At 38.3% G+C, this 14805-nt stretch overlaps 4 protein-coding genes across 4 annotated transcripts; 2 read left to right on the forward strand and 2 right to left on the reverse strand.

Moving 5' to 3' along the window:
• Positions 1–4328: 4328 nt before the first annotated feature.
• Positions 4329–7584, forward strand: LOC141651750 (uncharacterized). The gene is made up of 3 exons (XM_074459449.1): positions 4329–4837; positions 4948–5003; positions 5357–7584. The coding sequence occupies exons 1-3, from the start codon at positions 4329–4331 to the stop codon at positions 7582–7584; spliced, it is 2793 nt and encodes a 930-aa protein (XP_074315550.1).
• Positions 7585–9751: 2167 nt separating this feature from the next.
• LOC141653602 (non-specific lipid-transfer protein 1-like) lies at positions 9752–10688 on the forward strand. The gene is made up of 2 exons (XM_074461428.1): positions 9752–10200; positions 10461–10688. Exons 1-2 carry the CDS (start codon positions 9854–9856, stop codon positions 10468–10470), a joined length of 357 nt encoding a protein of 118 aa, XP_074317529.1. The 5' UTR covers positions 9752–9853; the 3' UTR covers positions 10471–10688.
• Positions 10689–12506: 1818 nt separating this feature from the next.
• LOC141651751 (secreted RxLR effector protein 161-like) lies at positions 12507–12989 on the reverse strand. Its single transcript, XM_074459450.1, has one exon. It carries the CDS (start codon positions 12987–12989, stop codon positions 12507–12509), a length of 483 nt encoding a protein of 160 aa, XP_074315551.1.
• A 753-nt stretch (positions 12990–13742) lies between these two features.
• Positions 13743–14315, reverse strand: LOC141651752 (uncharacterized). The gene has a single exon (XM_074459451.1). It carries the CDS (start codon positions 14313–14315, stop codon positions 13743–13745), a length of 573 nt encoding a protein of 190 aa, XP_074315552.1.
• Positions 14316–14805: the final 490 nt, after the last annotated feature.

Consider the following 14805-nt stretch of genomic DNA (forward strand, 5'->3'; position numbering starts at 1 on the left):
TCTTTAATTCAAGGGTAAGACGATTACTCTTTAATCCCTCTCTTTAATTAACGTTTTATATGGTTTTTCACCATATATTTATAACGTTTTTGTAGGTTACAAAGGATATCCATACGAGGACGAATACCTTATTGTTTTGGATATCGAATAAGGTAACGCGTGATGGCTGACTCGATATTTCATTAAGTGAACTGAGTAGTTGCATGTATTATACTTGTTTTAATGTTTTTATATGATTCTAATGACTTTGTTTAGTTCGAAATTATGGATAAATGATATGTTATATTATGGCTTTTACTTATAACTAGTTGAGATCCCGTGCTAACGCACAACATTTGTGAGGGTTAAATTAATTGAGCTTTAATTTTTACATAAATGAGTTGTAGTTATAATAGTATGTTGTAATCTACTGATTATAATGTTAGTAATATTATTAAAAAAAAGTTTACTATTCAAAGGACTGTTAGATTAAGTTATTTTTGTGTGAATCTATTTTTATTATTAAAAATAATGATAGTATCCTAGATTTTTTATGAAGAGAATATATAAAAAAGCACAAAATAACAATAATAATATCACATTTTTATATTGGACATTAAAATATGTTAGCTTGTATAGTTGTATAAGATGGAAAGATTGAAAAGAGCGAAGTTGACACGTTTTATTTATATAATCAGTTGATTTTTTGTACTTAGCTTTAATCAAACTCAGTTTTAATGTCAAAATTTATTTATACATCATAGCTAATTTTGTACGTTATTTAAAAAGGCAAAATTTATTTATACATCAAAATTTATTTATACATCATAAGATTTTGGAGATTTTACTTGTATTAATTATACTCTTTAATTATACGCTATAATTCATATTATACTTTATACAAACACTATAATGTTTGGAGCTATAACTTTTTTGTGTATAGAAATATATGATACTGAATATTTTATTTGTGTCAAAGATTTCGCATATTGTGGAAATTATATTATCACAAATTGTTGTATGAGACCATTTTACTCATAAGACTAATCCATTAATCAAAAGCTCAAATACATTACTCAATAAATTTGTAAAAAAATATTTTATTTTGATAACCTAAAATTTTAGATTGATAACTTGTATATTTAAATGTGTTAGTTTTCATCGTAAAATGCCGAGTTGTTAAAACAAAATTAAAATATAAATGAAATTAAATTTTATAATTGGGCTACTCTCCATTTGAGCTAGTCTTATGCTATAGGACGGTTTTATAGGAGAATTTCTATTTTATTATTATTAAATAAGGTAATATTAATATAAAATATCAATGTTTGAAGCCCACCGAGTTTCTTGTTTTACAGAAAAAATTATACTTACACATTGATTTTTTTCGTTGGCCTACTAATGTATTGAATTGTAGTGAGTTAAGATGACAAAAAAATAGGCCCATTTATAGAAGAATGCATTTAGGCGGGAAAAACATTGAGTTTTCTTATTCTTTTAGTTTAGTGGGGATTCATAATATGTGATTTTATGATATTTAACATGTTCAAGTTTGTTAAAAATAAAATTGTTATATTTTTGTTATTACATTTATTTTTCCGATCGATTGGTTTTAGTTTTATCAATAAATTATGAAAATGTTTAAAAGTTTATATTCCGATGTTATAAGATTTTGTGCAAAATAGTATTGGCCGAGACTATATTGTAGTTTTTGTGTCGAAATTTCCTTATTGTTCTTTATTAGTGTCTTCAATAAAGTTTCAACAACTTTTATAATTTGTCCGTCATCTTGTTGGATTTATTTCTCCTTGATAAATTGTCCGTCTTCGAAAATGTTGAAAAGAGACTCCTATTTATTTGAAGTCTAGAGTGTACCTGTAAAATTTCATAATTTTTGAACGTGCCATTTGTTCACAATAAAATGTTTATGAACAGGGCGCTGAAATACTCGCGAAACGGATAGTAACTCAAAGATTGTTTCGAAAACGTATTTTATCCTTTGAAAATATTATGGATCTTTTTGTTTCATAAACTTTGAAGAGTATAGATGATGTTAGAATTTTACTTTGCTCAAAAATGATTTGTTAAACCTGTTTTATAAACCGATACATTTTGTGCGACGATTTCTGTCAGACTTTAAAGATCAGTTTATAAACCCCTGTTAAAGTCCTCATTTGGAAAATGTTTATTTCACAAAGGTCTTAGCTAAGTATCTTAGGAATCTAACCCAATTGGCCTTGCATCATTTTGATTTTTATATAATTAGTTATGATTTTTATACCAGGACTGTTCTATTTTAGAAAATGTAAACTGGGTTTGTTAAGTTTATGACTATTTCGGTCCTATGCCTTTCTCCAATTAATTTGGATTCCCATTTTAAGCCTCGCCTTATAGATGATTAGGACTTTCAAATAATAAATTATAATATATGTCTCAAGGCCTATTAATAGCTATTTTAATATAATACCTAGTTTAACGTTTTACTATATCGAATAATTACTATTTTTATGAATTTTCTATTTTAAGAAAGTTTTCATTTTTTCAAAGTTACTATATTTGGAAGTTACTCTTTTTGGAAAGTTTCCATGTTTAGAAAGATGCCTTTTTAGGAAAGTTCTCTTTTAAAGAATTTGAATAACTTATAGAATAAGTAAGTTGTAAGTCTAGAATAATAAGCTTAGGTATTTTGGACATGCTTTAAAGGTAGCCTCTGAGCCGGATACTTATGTGTTGTGTCTTGGACATGCTTTAAAGGTAGCCTCTGAGCCGGATACTTATGTGTTGTGTCTTGGACATGCTTTAAAGGTAGCCTCTGAGCCGGATACTTATTTGTTGTGTCTTGGACATGCTTTAAAGGTAGCCTCTGAGCCAGATACTTGTGTGTCGTGTCTTGGACATGCTTTAAAGGTAGCCTCCGAGTAGGATACTTGTTTGTCGTGTTTTGGACATGCTTTAAAGGTAGCCTACGTTTTAGGACACTTGGATTTATTTGCAACTCTTAATTTTCGAAGCTAATTTCCACAGGAAGAATTCGGATGTTGGTTTAGTCTGTTTACTGTATCACTTGATTAATGAGTTACGTTTATAATTTATCACGTTTTTATGTATGTTGATATATTAATGTTTTAAGTTTTCAATTACTTTGATATATTAGCAATACTTGTTCATCTTGATGAAATATGGCCGGGAGAACGCCTGGGTTACTCCCCACTGATTGTGGCTGTTATGTTTATAACATGTCAGGTATTGGTTTGCTGGGATTCGAGTGTGAGCTAGCGAGTGGTCATTCGGGACCTACTCTTTGTTTAGATAGCTATGTTAGAACCCTTTTTTTATGTTGGTTTTTATTTAGACCTTGTTTTATATAAGTGTCGAGTTGTAGTTACTACTTTTAGTATTGCTATTTCGAGACTTACCGTTTTGGAAAACTTTTCTCCCGAGGATTAATTATATTAATCCGTGTTTTTATTTTTTCACATAGCTTTTCATTGTGTATTTAATCCCATTCGACAGTGTTTCCGCCACTGTTTTGCACTAGATTTTATAGGGGATTACATTAATAATGCCCTTCTTGGCAAACAAGCACGGAGGATGGTCACAAATACTGAATGCCTTATGGTCCGTGTGTTGCGGGGGAGATACTTTCCGGGGAAGTCTTTTATCGAAGCTGACCTTGGGAATTGCCTGAGCTATACGTGGAGGGGTATATGGGAGGCTAGGAGAGTCCTAGATAAGGGGATTAGGCGATGGATTGGGGATGGCTTGACAACGAAGGTATGACAGGACCAATGGATTCCAAATACGCAGAGTAGAAGGGCGGTGTCGCCTAGAGGTCAGTCGGATGAGAATATGTGCGTGGCTGATTTGATTGTAGAGAATGGGTGCGGCTGGAACAGTACTAAGGTACGCGAGCTCTTCCTCCCTTTTGAAGCGGATAGAATTTTGAATATTCGGATTTGTGACTCGAAACCAAGGGATGAGTGGTGTTGGGATCCCGACAAAGAGGGTGAGTACTCGGTCAAATTTACTTATCATATTATGGAGGGAGAGGGGGCAAATGAAGTGGGGCAATCGTCCTTCGAACGCGATAAGGCTTTATGGAATGCGGTGTGGAATGTGCCGGTTTTACCTCGAATTAAAATATTCTTCTGGCAGCTTTGTAATGATGCCGTAGCTACCAAAAAGAATATTGCAGCCCGATCGGAATTGACGGATTTCTTTTGCCCGCGGTGTCGTGATTGTGTGAAGACAATTTGGGACTATGGTTGGGTTGCGGGGTGTGGGATGGGCTGGAGATTGAGGGAAGGAAGGAGGAGGGCGGTGAAGGGGTGAGGGAGTAGGTGTAGGCGATGTTCAAGGAGATTGGGGTCACTGAGAGGATGAACTTTATGATGGGTTGCTGGGCAATTTGGGAGAGGCGCAACAAGGCAGTTTTTGATGACGGAGAATGGAGGGCTGACTGGGTAGTTCGACGTGCAAAGGACTTGTTCATGGAGATGAGGAGTGCGAGTATGAAGGGTGAGACGCAGGGGACACCCGGAGGGATGCTAAGGGGAGGGGGGCAGATGGGGACGGATGGTGGTGGAAGTGCAGCTGGGCTGGAGGAGAAGTGGGCGAGGCCGAGGGAAGGGATCTGCAAAGTGAACGTGGACGCGGGATTTATCAAGGGGAAGGGAGTGGGATGGGGTCTTGTGTGTCGAGGGATCTCGGGGATGATCGATTGGGCAATCACGATACAAGAACAAGGCGAGATTGAACCGAAGGTTGCGGAGGCGATAACTGTCTACCATGGAATTTGCGAGGCAAGACGGATCGGTGTGAAGGATGTCATCATCGAAAGTGATTGTTTGAACGTGTGGTTGAAGACTTGAAGATGCGGAGGCAAGGGCGAAGCGATATCCATTTGGTTTACAACGACATTTTTTCTATTTGTAATTCTTTTGATTCTTGTTTGTTTGTGTTTGGTAGTCGTAAACTTAATAGCGTAGCTCATGCTCTCACGCACTATAGCCCATGGCACCTAGGTAAGCGTGTGTGGACGGGGGATATTCACAGCTACATTACGGCCTTGGCCGAGTGTGATTTATTGGTAATGCATTAAACCCACCCTTAGGATTTCAAAAAAAAAAAAAAGAGTGAATGTCACATCAACCGTCCTCCAACATCTCTTTGATGAGTGGTTTATACAATAAGACGACGCGTGATCGATGAATATGAGGTTTAGAACTGCGTTTTTAGCTAAAATCCTCAGAGACTTACTCCACAATAATATATTATTTCTCGCGTATGTATCCTATCAAAAGGTGGTTTGCCCGAAGATTTCTCACATGAAAGTAGTATGCCGTTACCTTGAGCTTCATTTATCTGTTTTATCAAGATTTCTCAAATGGTGCTCCTATGGGAAAAGTTGACCCTTGCTGTGGAATTAGGCAGGGTGATCCTTTATCCCCTTATATATTTGCGCTTTGTACAGAAGTTCTATCCCAAATGATTCTCTACGCTCAGGATGGCAATCTCATTAAGGGTATCAAAATTTGCAAGAATGGGCCGGAAATCTCCCATTTATTGTTTGCGGATGATTCTCTCTTCTTTATTCGAGGTGACTTTGGGGAGTTGGACTTTCTTATGAACATTATCGATGAATACTGTGTTGCCTCTGGACAATGCCTTAATAAAGATAAGTCCTCTTTACTTTTCAGTCCAAATTGCTCACTTATGACGGTCAAGAAGTGCTTGACTGAGTTTAAATTTGCTCCCAAGCATGATCTGGGAAACTATCTTGGCTTACCAACAAGTATTGGGTCTTCTAAGAGGGATTTATTTAAATATCTTGTTGACAAGACTAAGCGAAGACTATCCTCCTGGAATAACATTCTTCTATCCTCGGCTGGTAAATTGACTCTTATTCGTTCTGTTCTCTCTTCACTATCTCTTTTCTCTCTATCGGTATTTCGCATACCGGTAAGTGTAACATCAAAGCTTCAGTCCTTGATGGTGCATTTTTGGTGGAGTGGTACTAGAACAAATAAGTCCATTCATTGGTGTAGTAAAGAATTCCTTAGTAGGCCTGTGGGAGAAGGCGGTCTTGGACTTCGCAATATTGGATGTTTTAACCAAGCTCTTCTGGCCAAGTCTGCTTGGAGAATCTTATGTGTCCCGGGTAGCCTTATTAGCAAAGTTATTGGTCCCAAGCTTGGTGTTCAAGATGATTTTTTATTCAAGGACCGTTGGAAGGCTTCCCAAGCTTCGTCTTGGGCTCTAAAAAGCCTTGTATGGGGCTCTGATCTTATCTACAACAATATTGCTTGGACTATTGGATCTTCTTCTCGGCTTAATGCTTGGAAAAGTAAATGGATTGAGGGCTATAGTCTTCATGATCTTTGTGGGGATGTTATTGAGGCTACTTCTGATTCCACGTTACTGGTTGGTGATCTTCATGATAATCATAGGAGATGGGATCTCTCCTCTCTTGGTTTCGATCCGGGTGAAGGAGTTACAAAGAAAATCCTCGCAACTTATATCCCGTTTCAACCCTCGGATGACTCCTTCTACTGGAAATTTTCTAAACATGGTGGTTTCACAGTCAAGTCGGGATACTATGCTGCCGCTATGGCCTTATCTAATGGACCTATTTCGAATGTCGATCGATCTAGAATGTCTGCACCAATTGTGACCTTCTGCAAATCAAAGCTCTGGAAGTTGCCTATTTCTAACAAACTAAAGGTGTTTCTATGGAAATTTATGGCTAATGCCCTTCCAGTGGGCTCTGAATTCCTCAAACGAAAAATGGATTGGCAATCCTCCTGTTCTCTTTGTGATGAATCATCTCCTTGTGTGGAATCTATTTCTCACCTCTTCAGAGATTGTAGCTTTGCAAAGGCTTTATGGTTTGGCTGTCCTTTAGGACTTAGAATCACGGGAGGGGTGGACATTGATGCTAGGGTTTGGGTCATTAACTGGGTTACTTATTTCTTAATTGGCCCAGATCCCAACTCCCTCCTTTTTCCCCTTATTGCTACCCTTTGGAGAATTTGGTGTTGTAGGAATGAGATGGTATTCAAAAAGCGTCGCCCTTGGCCTTTGAGTGCTCTCAATTCTATTCTTGGTGACATTCAGTGTATGAAAGAGGCGGTGAGCAGTAAGGATGTTAGCCTCCTTAGAGCACCTTTGTTGGATTGTTCTCCTGCTTTTGGTTTAGCTAAGAGAATTAGAAACTCCTTCCCCTATTGGATTGTTGGTGGTCCTGGGTGCGAAAATGTTTGCACTATCAAGTGTGATGCTGCCTGGAGGGCCGATAGAAGTTCTGGTATGGGGTGGTGCTTGTTTGATGGTAATGGGACCTTAAGGAATACTGCTCACGCCCGCTCGTTTGCCTCGTCTGCCCTGCATGCCGAAGGAAATGCAGCTATTATGGCTCTCAAATGGGCCTTGGACGAAGGGTACCTTCATGTTAGACTAGTTACAGATTGTCTTATCTTGGTTATGCGAGTTCTTTGGAGCGGAGAAGGCGAATGCATCGTTAAGTGCATTATCCATGATTTGAAGTCTATTGCGTCTCATTTTCATTGTTGCTCTCTTAATTCTTTGTCACAGGGGGGTGAATAGGATAGCTCATAATCTTCTTTCGAAGTTTCTTTTGTAAGTTTATCTTTTTTTGTTCCAAAAAAAAAAAAAAAAAAAAAAAAAAAAAAAAGACGAGAATGTCTAATTTGTAGTACGCCGACTACCTACGTCCATAATTAAAGGCAAATCAAGAACAATAATTACAAATCTAATCCTCTAATAATTGCATTCACTACTTATTGTTGCAGGGTGAACTAAGGTACACAATTATTGCTATCTCAGTATCTCGCAGCCAAGTGCGTGCAGAATAAAAGTTACTCATGGGATTCTACTTACCCTATTTCATTACAGTACATTTCTATTTGAACCATATTCTGTATTTTCATGTTTCAACGTATTCATTATTGCTATTTGTAAAATTGTAATCTCTAAATGCTACATATACATTATTATTACTGCGTGCAACAACTTATATATCCTTGTGATTTGCTCTGTCTCACAAAACTCACAACCTCTACAAATTGGTCGTCAATGAGTAGTGCAATGGTACTTATAATCTATGTTACTCAGACTCTTTTAGAAGTATCCGACACGGGTGCGTGTCCAAGTGTCGGACTCGGCTATTATTCTGAAAAATATGCATATTTTGGTCTAAAATGAAGTGTCCAAGTGTCATACCCATGTCCGAGTGTCGAGTGTCGGACACGGGTACGCGAGGAAATTAGAAGAGTCGGAGTAACATAGCTTATAATTAGGGTTCAAATCCATTTTAGTATTGATGTTAATCCCACTCATCTGTACGTCTGTTTACATGGAAAAGAATATCGGCTTAGTAGCGTAGGGAAAAGACGCCAAAGGTTGGAAAATGAAAGGGTGCCACCGGGTGACACCCAATTTGGGCGCCACTCTCTCACATGGGGTGAGTGGGGACCCCTTCAATTAAAAATGATTGTGAGAGGGTGGCACCCAATTTGGGCGTCACCCGGTGGCGCCCTATCATCCAAATACAGGAATTCTTTATTTAAACAATGCCAAATTAAAGATGAAATTATTAACGAATTCTCAATGTAGTATCGTCCTGAGCTGATCACTTTGGAGTAATGGACTGTTTAGGAAATTAGGCAACAAATTATTTCAAGGAGTGATTATGACCTTTTGTGATGATGACTCTTCCCCAGGTAAAAATGTCCCATTGACGAAAGAGGAGAGAATTGAACTTTTTTAAAACCAAGGATAGATGGACACCACCTATTGTCAATGGATTTTAGGATGGAACTTTATCGGGTTTATGAAGTGAACGCTCTCCCATCCGCATGGACAAGCTTAGGATCATACATGTGGTTAGGTAGTTAACTAGGCTCTCTCTTCCTTATGAACAATCAAGTTACTAATGAATTACAGTAACTAAATCAAAGTCGAAATTTTAACTAACTATTTCATCTTTTTTACTGTTCGGAGGCCCGACTGCTCCTGCTAGTGCCTTAGCTCCACCATTGGGTATATTTGTACAACCTAGAATGTTTCCTTAATATTCACAATAAAAATACTCAGTTATAAACATGGTCCTTCAATTAACATTGCCCTACAAAAATTGCATGAACAGAGTAGCATAATAGTAATGAGATAGGAGTATATCTCTATATCTCACAATCTTCTATTGAATGCTGAATGTAACAGCCATACAATTGATTAAGTACGGCACCTAATCTTTCGGCTATCTGTATCAAATTGATTGATGACAAAAAACCAATTACAGGCAAGTGTTTCCCTAATGTAGTAAAATGATAGATCAAGAAGCAAAATAAAACACCTAGGACCAGCATTCAATTACCAACTGCAACCAAGATTTTAATGCAATTAGCTAACCACACTAACCCCTCTCTATTGCCAAACAGGTCATTTGAGTTGTGTACGCGTTGGATTAGTGTCGTGGATGGTTATTATCACGGTATTACAGGTAGGGTCAGTCCAAGTCCAACCATTTTGGGTCGTCTTATTAAAAAATTAATTAGTCATTTTGGGTTAGACCAAGTATGGTTCGGGCAAACAACAGGCCGAACCAGGATTTATAGTCCCGGTCATTTCAAATATTCTGTTCCGTTGTTGGGTTGGGTTATTGAGGTCGGCTAATTAATGCAAGGTCACTTTATCTAGGTGAACTTACTAACTACTTGCTTCTTATTTATCTACCGCTCCTTAACACCTCTAGTCGTCTATATAAAACAACTCATCTATCCTTAAAACTTTCACAAAACTATCCCATTTTGAAAAATCGTGAGAGACAATATCATTTAAATAATAGATTCCAACAATGGCTGGCTCTACCATCCTGAAACTGGGTTTCGCCATACTTGTGTGCATAGCAATGGCTACACCACGAGTCGATGCCAGCATTGCCTGTGGTCAGGTGACTGAGAAGCTGGCACCATGTCTTGGGTTTCTTGAGAGCGGTAGAGGACCTGTACCAGGTTGCTGCAAAGGGGTGAGGGATCTGAACAGCATGGCTGTGACCACAGAAGACCGAAGAAATGCTTGTAGGTGCATGAAAACAGCTGCTGCTGCTTTTCCTAGTATCAGCTCTGTCTACTCTGCTGCTCTTCCTGGCAAGTGTGGGGTCTCCATTCCTCTTGCTGCTGGTGCCAAGACTGACTGCTCCAAGTAAGCCATCCTTTTCCAATTATGTTATTTGGACATTTCATTTTCGCTGAATTCAGGAATGTCTTAATGCTGTCTACTCCTTTAACACTTTGTTTCAACTTATGTCACTTAACACTTTGTCTAACTGTAGTGTATCACGAAACACTCGTTAACAGACTTACGGTGCTTTGACAAATTCACTTTGGTTGAATGCCTCTAATGTCGTGTGTAAAGAGCACTACTTAAGACTTGCAGTTTGGATTTTCTGTTTTGTGCTGCAGGATACAGTGAATTGAATTGAGTTGATTCGAGCAGCAAAGATCAAGCAACATCATCAAAGAATAAATAAGACTTGCTCTATATTGGATATGAAAGTTTATTGTCATTGTTAGTTGCATAATTATCATTATTATCAAGCTTATTATGACATCTAGACAATGATATTTATAGTGTTCCAGTATCTGTAAGCTACTTACAATTATACTAAGTCACATAGAGTATTTACTATCTATCAGAGTGTGAAATTAATTAATTAGTAAGCAACTCGCGTCTTATGATCACTATTCTTTACCAATCAAAATATGGCAATAACAATTCTTAGGTATATCGCGTGCGTGTACTACATTATAGTACAACGGCTGTGCTACATTAGCACTAGTTCATCCAATATGAAACGTCTCACAATGGAAAATTGACCAAGTATAGCATTATGAGTTGAGTTCCCACTTTTTTGTTACTCAAATTCCATGAACAGACTAGCATAGCGATGAGATAATTTAAGTGATGGGTAGAACTTTTTGATTCAAGGACAAAATATAGGAGAAGTATATCAAGTTAGAACCAGTGATCAGCAGATTCATGTTAGTTTATTTCCGCGAAAAACAAGACTACTTGTATGAGCGAATCCGATGCAGTCCACATTTAACTTGAAATTGTACAGTTCACACAATAATCACATTCCAGGTTGGATTTTAATGAACTGCACACATGCATTTAAAATTTAAATGATACTGTAACTGTTGTGGATCCAAACATGTCTTGAACGGCATCAAGTACTCCCTTTATCGAACAATAAACCTCCTAGTTCATATTATAAGTACTCCATATAATAATATGATTCCAGGTTGTGTTTCCATCTGGAGCTGTTTAAATTGTCTGGCTGTAACAACGTGTCAATGTTTTTAAACTAAGGCTCTTTTGGCAAAACTACCTAAAAATGTAGCTGAAAACTGAAAAGGTAACTGAAACTTGAAAAGGTAACTGATTAGGTAGCTGAAAATAATGAGCTGATAAGCTAACTGATTATATAAAAATGTGTTTGGCAAACTAGCTGAAAAGGTAGTTGATTTTGGTAAAATGCCGTAAAAGAATATGGAAATTATTTAATATTATAGAATAAAAGGGTAAAAAATGGAAAATAAGTCATTTCAGGTACCTGATTTCTGAAATGCTACATGAGGTGGCATTTCATTTCAGGTATCTTATTTGACCAAATAAGCTACTTGCCAAACACTTGCAAAAAAACCAGGTAGCTGAAATTTTGGTCAAATAAGCTACTTTGGTCAAATAAGCTACCTGAAGTGTCGTGTCAAACGGAGCCTAACATTGGAGTTTGGAGAAAAGAAATTTGTAATTTTTGTTTCTAGAATGTGAAGGACATTAAAAAATGTGAGAGTCTGAGTGTTATAACAGAAGGGAGAGAGTTTTATTGATATGTGAGGAGTTTTCAGATTACAGATTCAGACGGTATGACTACTAGGTAGAGGCTTAGAGAGTTTATATAATACTCTCTAAGACCTAATACAGAATGACCTAATAAAGGCCCAAGACAGACCTAGCCCAATAACAGATACGGATACCGTTCGAGACCCCCGCATAGTCGTTCGAAGCGGCGGTTAACAGAATCAAGGCACAAACCCAACAAATCTCCACCTTGACTTGAATTCTCTCACAAACAGACAGATGTACCAGATGCATTCCCATAAATGCCAGATGTACCAGAAAGCTCTTCTCCCTTCCCCCTCAGATATTGCCCCCAAGAGGGCAATTACAGACTGCGGATATTTAGCAAGTCCAAACAATGTTTGAACTTGCTATGCGGAACTGGCTTAGTGAACATGTCAGCTGGGTTATCAGTAGTACCCACTTTGTTCACCTTAATCCTCTTCTCATTTCTCAGAAAGTGATATCTCACATCTATATGCTCAGTCCTCTCATGATGGACTTGATCTTTAGCCAAGCATATTGCACTAAGACATCCTGAATACAATAGCTTGCTCTGATGTAGACCCAAATCATCGACCAATCCTTTTAACCAGATACCCTCTTTAGTCTGCTGCGGTCAACGCCATATACTCTGCTTTCTTCAAAGTAGTAGACAAAGTAATCGTAGGTCGCAATGTAGCCTTCCAACCGACGACCGAACCATCAAGAGTAAAAACATAACCATCATTGATCGTCTGCTTGTCAACATCTCCCGCATAATCGAATAACTGAGTACCCGACACAAGGCACTCTCTATCACCTCCATAAATGAGACCAACATCAGATGTACCCTTAAGGTACCGAAAAATTCTCTTCACAGCTTGCCAGTGCTCTTTACCTGGATCACCCATAAACCGGCTCACCACACTGACTGACTGTGCTAAATCAGGTCTAGTGCAGACCATAACATACATCAAACTACCCAATGCACTAGAGTACGGAACTCGGGACATGTACTCCCTTTCTTCAGCTGACTTGGGTGAGAAAGCAATAGACAGATGTGCATTTGATGCACTAGGAGTATCTATAGATTTAGCAAGAGACATGCCAAACCTTGCTAGCACCTTCGAATATAGCCTTTCCGAGATAAGAAAAGCTTCTTCTTGCTCTTATCCTGTAGATCTCCATTCTTAATTTTTCTTCTTTGCACCCAAATCTTTCATCTCAAATTCAAAGACCGAGGAGACCCTTCAATTTCTCGAACATCGACTTGCTCTCTCTGCAGCCTATCAACATATCGTCTACATATAAGATCGATAAATGAAAGACCCATTCTTGACTTGTTGTAATAAACACAACAATCATACGGAGACCTATTGTAGCCAATCTCCAACATGTAGTCATCGAACCTTTTATACTTTTTGCCTCGGAGACTGTTTTAGCCCATATAAGGACTTCTTGACTTACAAACGTAATCTTCTTTACCGGAACTGGAAACCGTCTGGTCGAGTCATGTATATCTCTTCTTCCAACTCTCCATGTAGGAAAGTCTTAACATCTAGTGTTCGAGTTCTAAATCCACGATGTGCAACTATTGCTAGTAACACTGATGGAAGTATGTCGACCACTTTGGCGAAAATATTTCATTGTAGTCTACCCCCTCTTTCTGACTGAACCCACGAGCTACCAATCGAGCTTTATACCTTATACCCTCAGCAGCAGTCTCTCCCTCTTTCTTCTTGAAGACCCATTTACAAGTAACAATCTTTCTCCCTTGAGGCTTCTTGAATAATTCCCAGGTCTGATTCTTTTGAAGGGACTCCATCTCATCTCCCATGGCAACAAGCCATTGGCGGTATTCAGAACATGTATTTTGCTTCTTTGAAAGTGGATGGCTCATGTAAGTCAAGATCTACCTCCTCAGCAACCTGAAGTGCATAACCCACCATATCTTCAAAACCAAGTCTATTCGGAGGCTTCCCAAAATTAGGCCTGATTGACCGCTCACGGGCCAAACTCTGCTGATTCGGAACTAGTAATGAAGAACCTGATGGTACAGGTTCGGATTCGGACTGTAGTGGTTGATCTTCTTCCTGTGGTACACTCTCATCAAGATTGTCTTGCTGCTCCACCTGTTTATCAACACTACTACTACTATCTGACAAAATATAAGACTTCACAGTAGGATTAACCATAGAATTTTCATCAAAGACAACATTTCTACTCAAAATAACCCTACCCTCAGATGGAGACCAGATACGGTATCCCTTGACACCATCCCCATAGCCCATGAATACTCCCTTTTTAGCTCGTGGCTCAAGCTTACCCTCACTAACATGATAATAAGCAGTACTACCAAAAGCTCTTAAAATAGAATAGTCAGCAGACTTACCAGACCACATCTCAAATGGAGTTTTGAGATTCAGACTCATGTGAGGTCCCCGATTTATCAGATAGCATGTTGTACTAACTACTTCTGCCCATAATCTTCTTGTTAGTCCAGCATTAGAGAGCATGCACCTTGCCCTCTCCAGAAGTGTCTGGTTCATTCGCTCTGCTACACCATTTTGTTGAGGTGTATCTGACATTTGTACGATGTCTAGCAATCCCTTCATTCTTGCAGAACTCGTCGAACTCAGAACAACAAAACTCTAGGCCGTTATCAGTTCGCAGCCTCTTGACCTTCTTCCCAGTTTGATTCTCCATTAATGCCTTCCACTGCTTAAAGTGAGTGAAGGCTTCGTTTTTGTGCCTCATCAAATAAATCCAAGTCTTCCTGGAATAATCATCAATAATAGACACAAAATACCTGTGACCTCCCAAAGAATCCACCTTAGAAGGCCCCCAACAATCAGAATGGATGTAATCAACTGTGCCCTTGGTCCTATGCATTGCTTTAGGAAACTTGCTGCGATGTAGCTT

This window comes from Silene latifolia, chromosome 4, assembly GCF_048544455.1.
Source record: "Silene latifolia isolate original U9 population chromosome 4, ASM4854445v1, whole genome shotgun sequence".
NCBI lineage: Eukaryota > Viridiplantae > Streptophyta > Magnoliopsida > Caryophyllales > Caryophyllaceae > Silene > Silene latifolia.

What these genes read in the sequence shown, in the direction of transcription:
- LOC141653602 (XM_074461428.1), top strand. Translation starts at nt 9,854, where the DNA reads ATGGCTGGCTCTACCATCCTGAAACTGGGTTTCGCCATACTTGTGTGC.
- LOC141651750 (XM_074459449.1), top strand. Translation starts at nt 4,329, where the DNA reads ATGTTCAAGGAGATTGGGGTCACTGAGAGGATGAACTTTATGATGGGT. An exon ending in AGTGATTGTTTGAACGTGTG is followed by an intron (nt 4,838 to 4,947) that starts GTTGAAGACTTG and finishes TGTGTTTGGTAG; the next exon opens with TCGTAAACTTAATAGCGTAG. An exon ending in CTATAGCCCATGGCACCTAG is followed by an intron (nt 5,004 to 5,356) that starts GTAAGCGTGTGT and finishes TGTTTTATCAAG; the next exon opens with ATTTCTCAAATGGTGCTCCT.
- LOC141651752 (XM_074459451.1), bottom strand. Translation starts at nt 14,315, where the DNA reads ATGAGTCTGAATCTCAAAACTCCATTTGAGATGTGGTCTGGTAAGTCT.
- LOC141651751 (XM_074459450.1), bottom strand. Translation starts at nt 12,989, where the DNA reads ATGTCTCTTGCTAAATCTATAGATACTCCTAGTGCATCAAATGCACAT.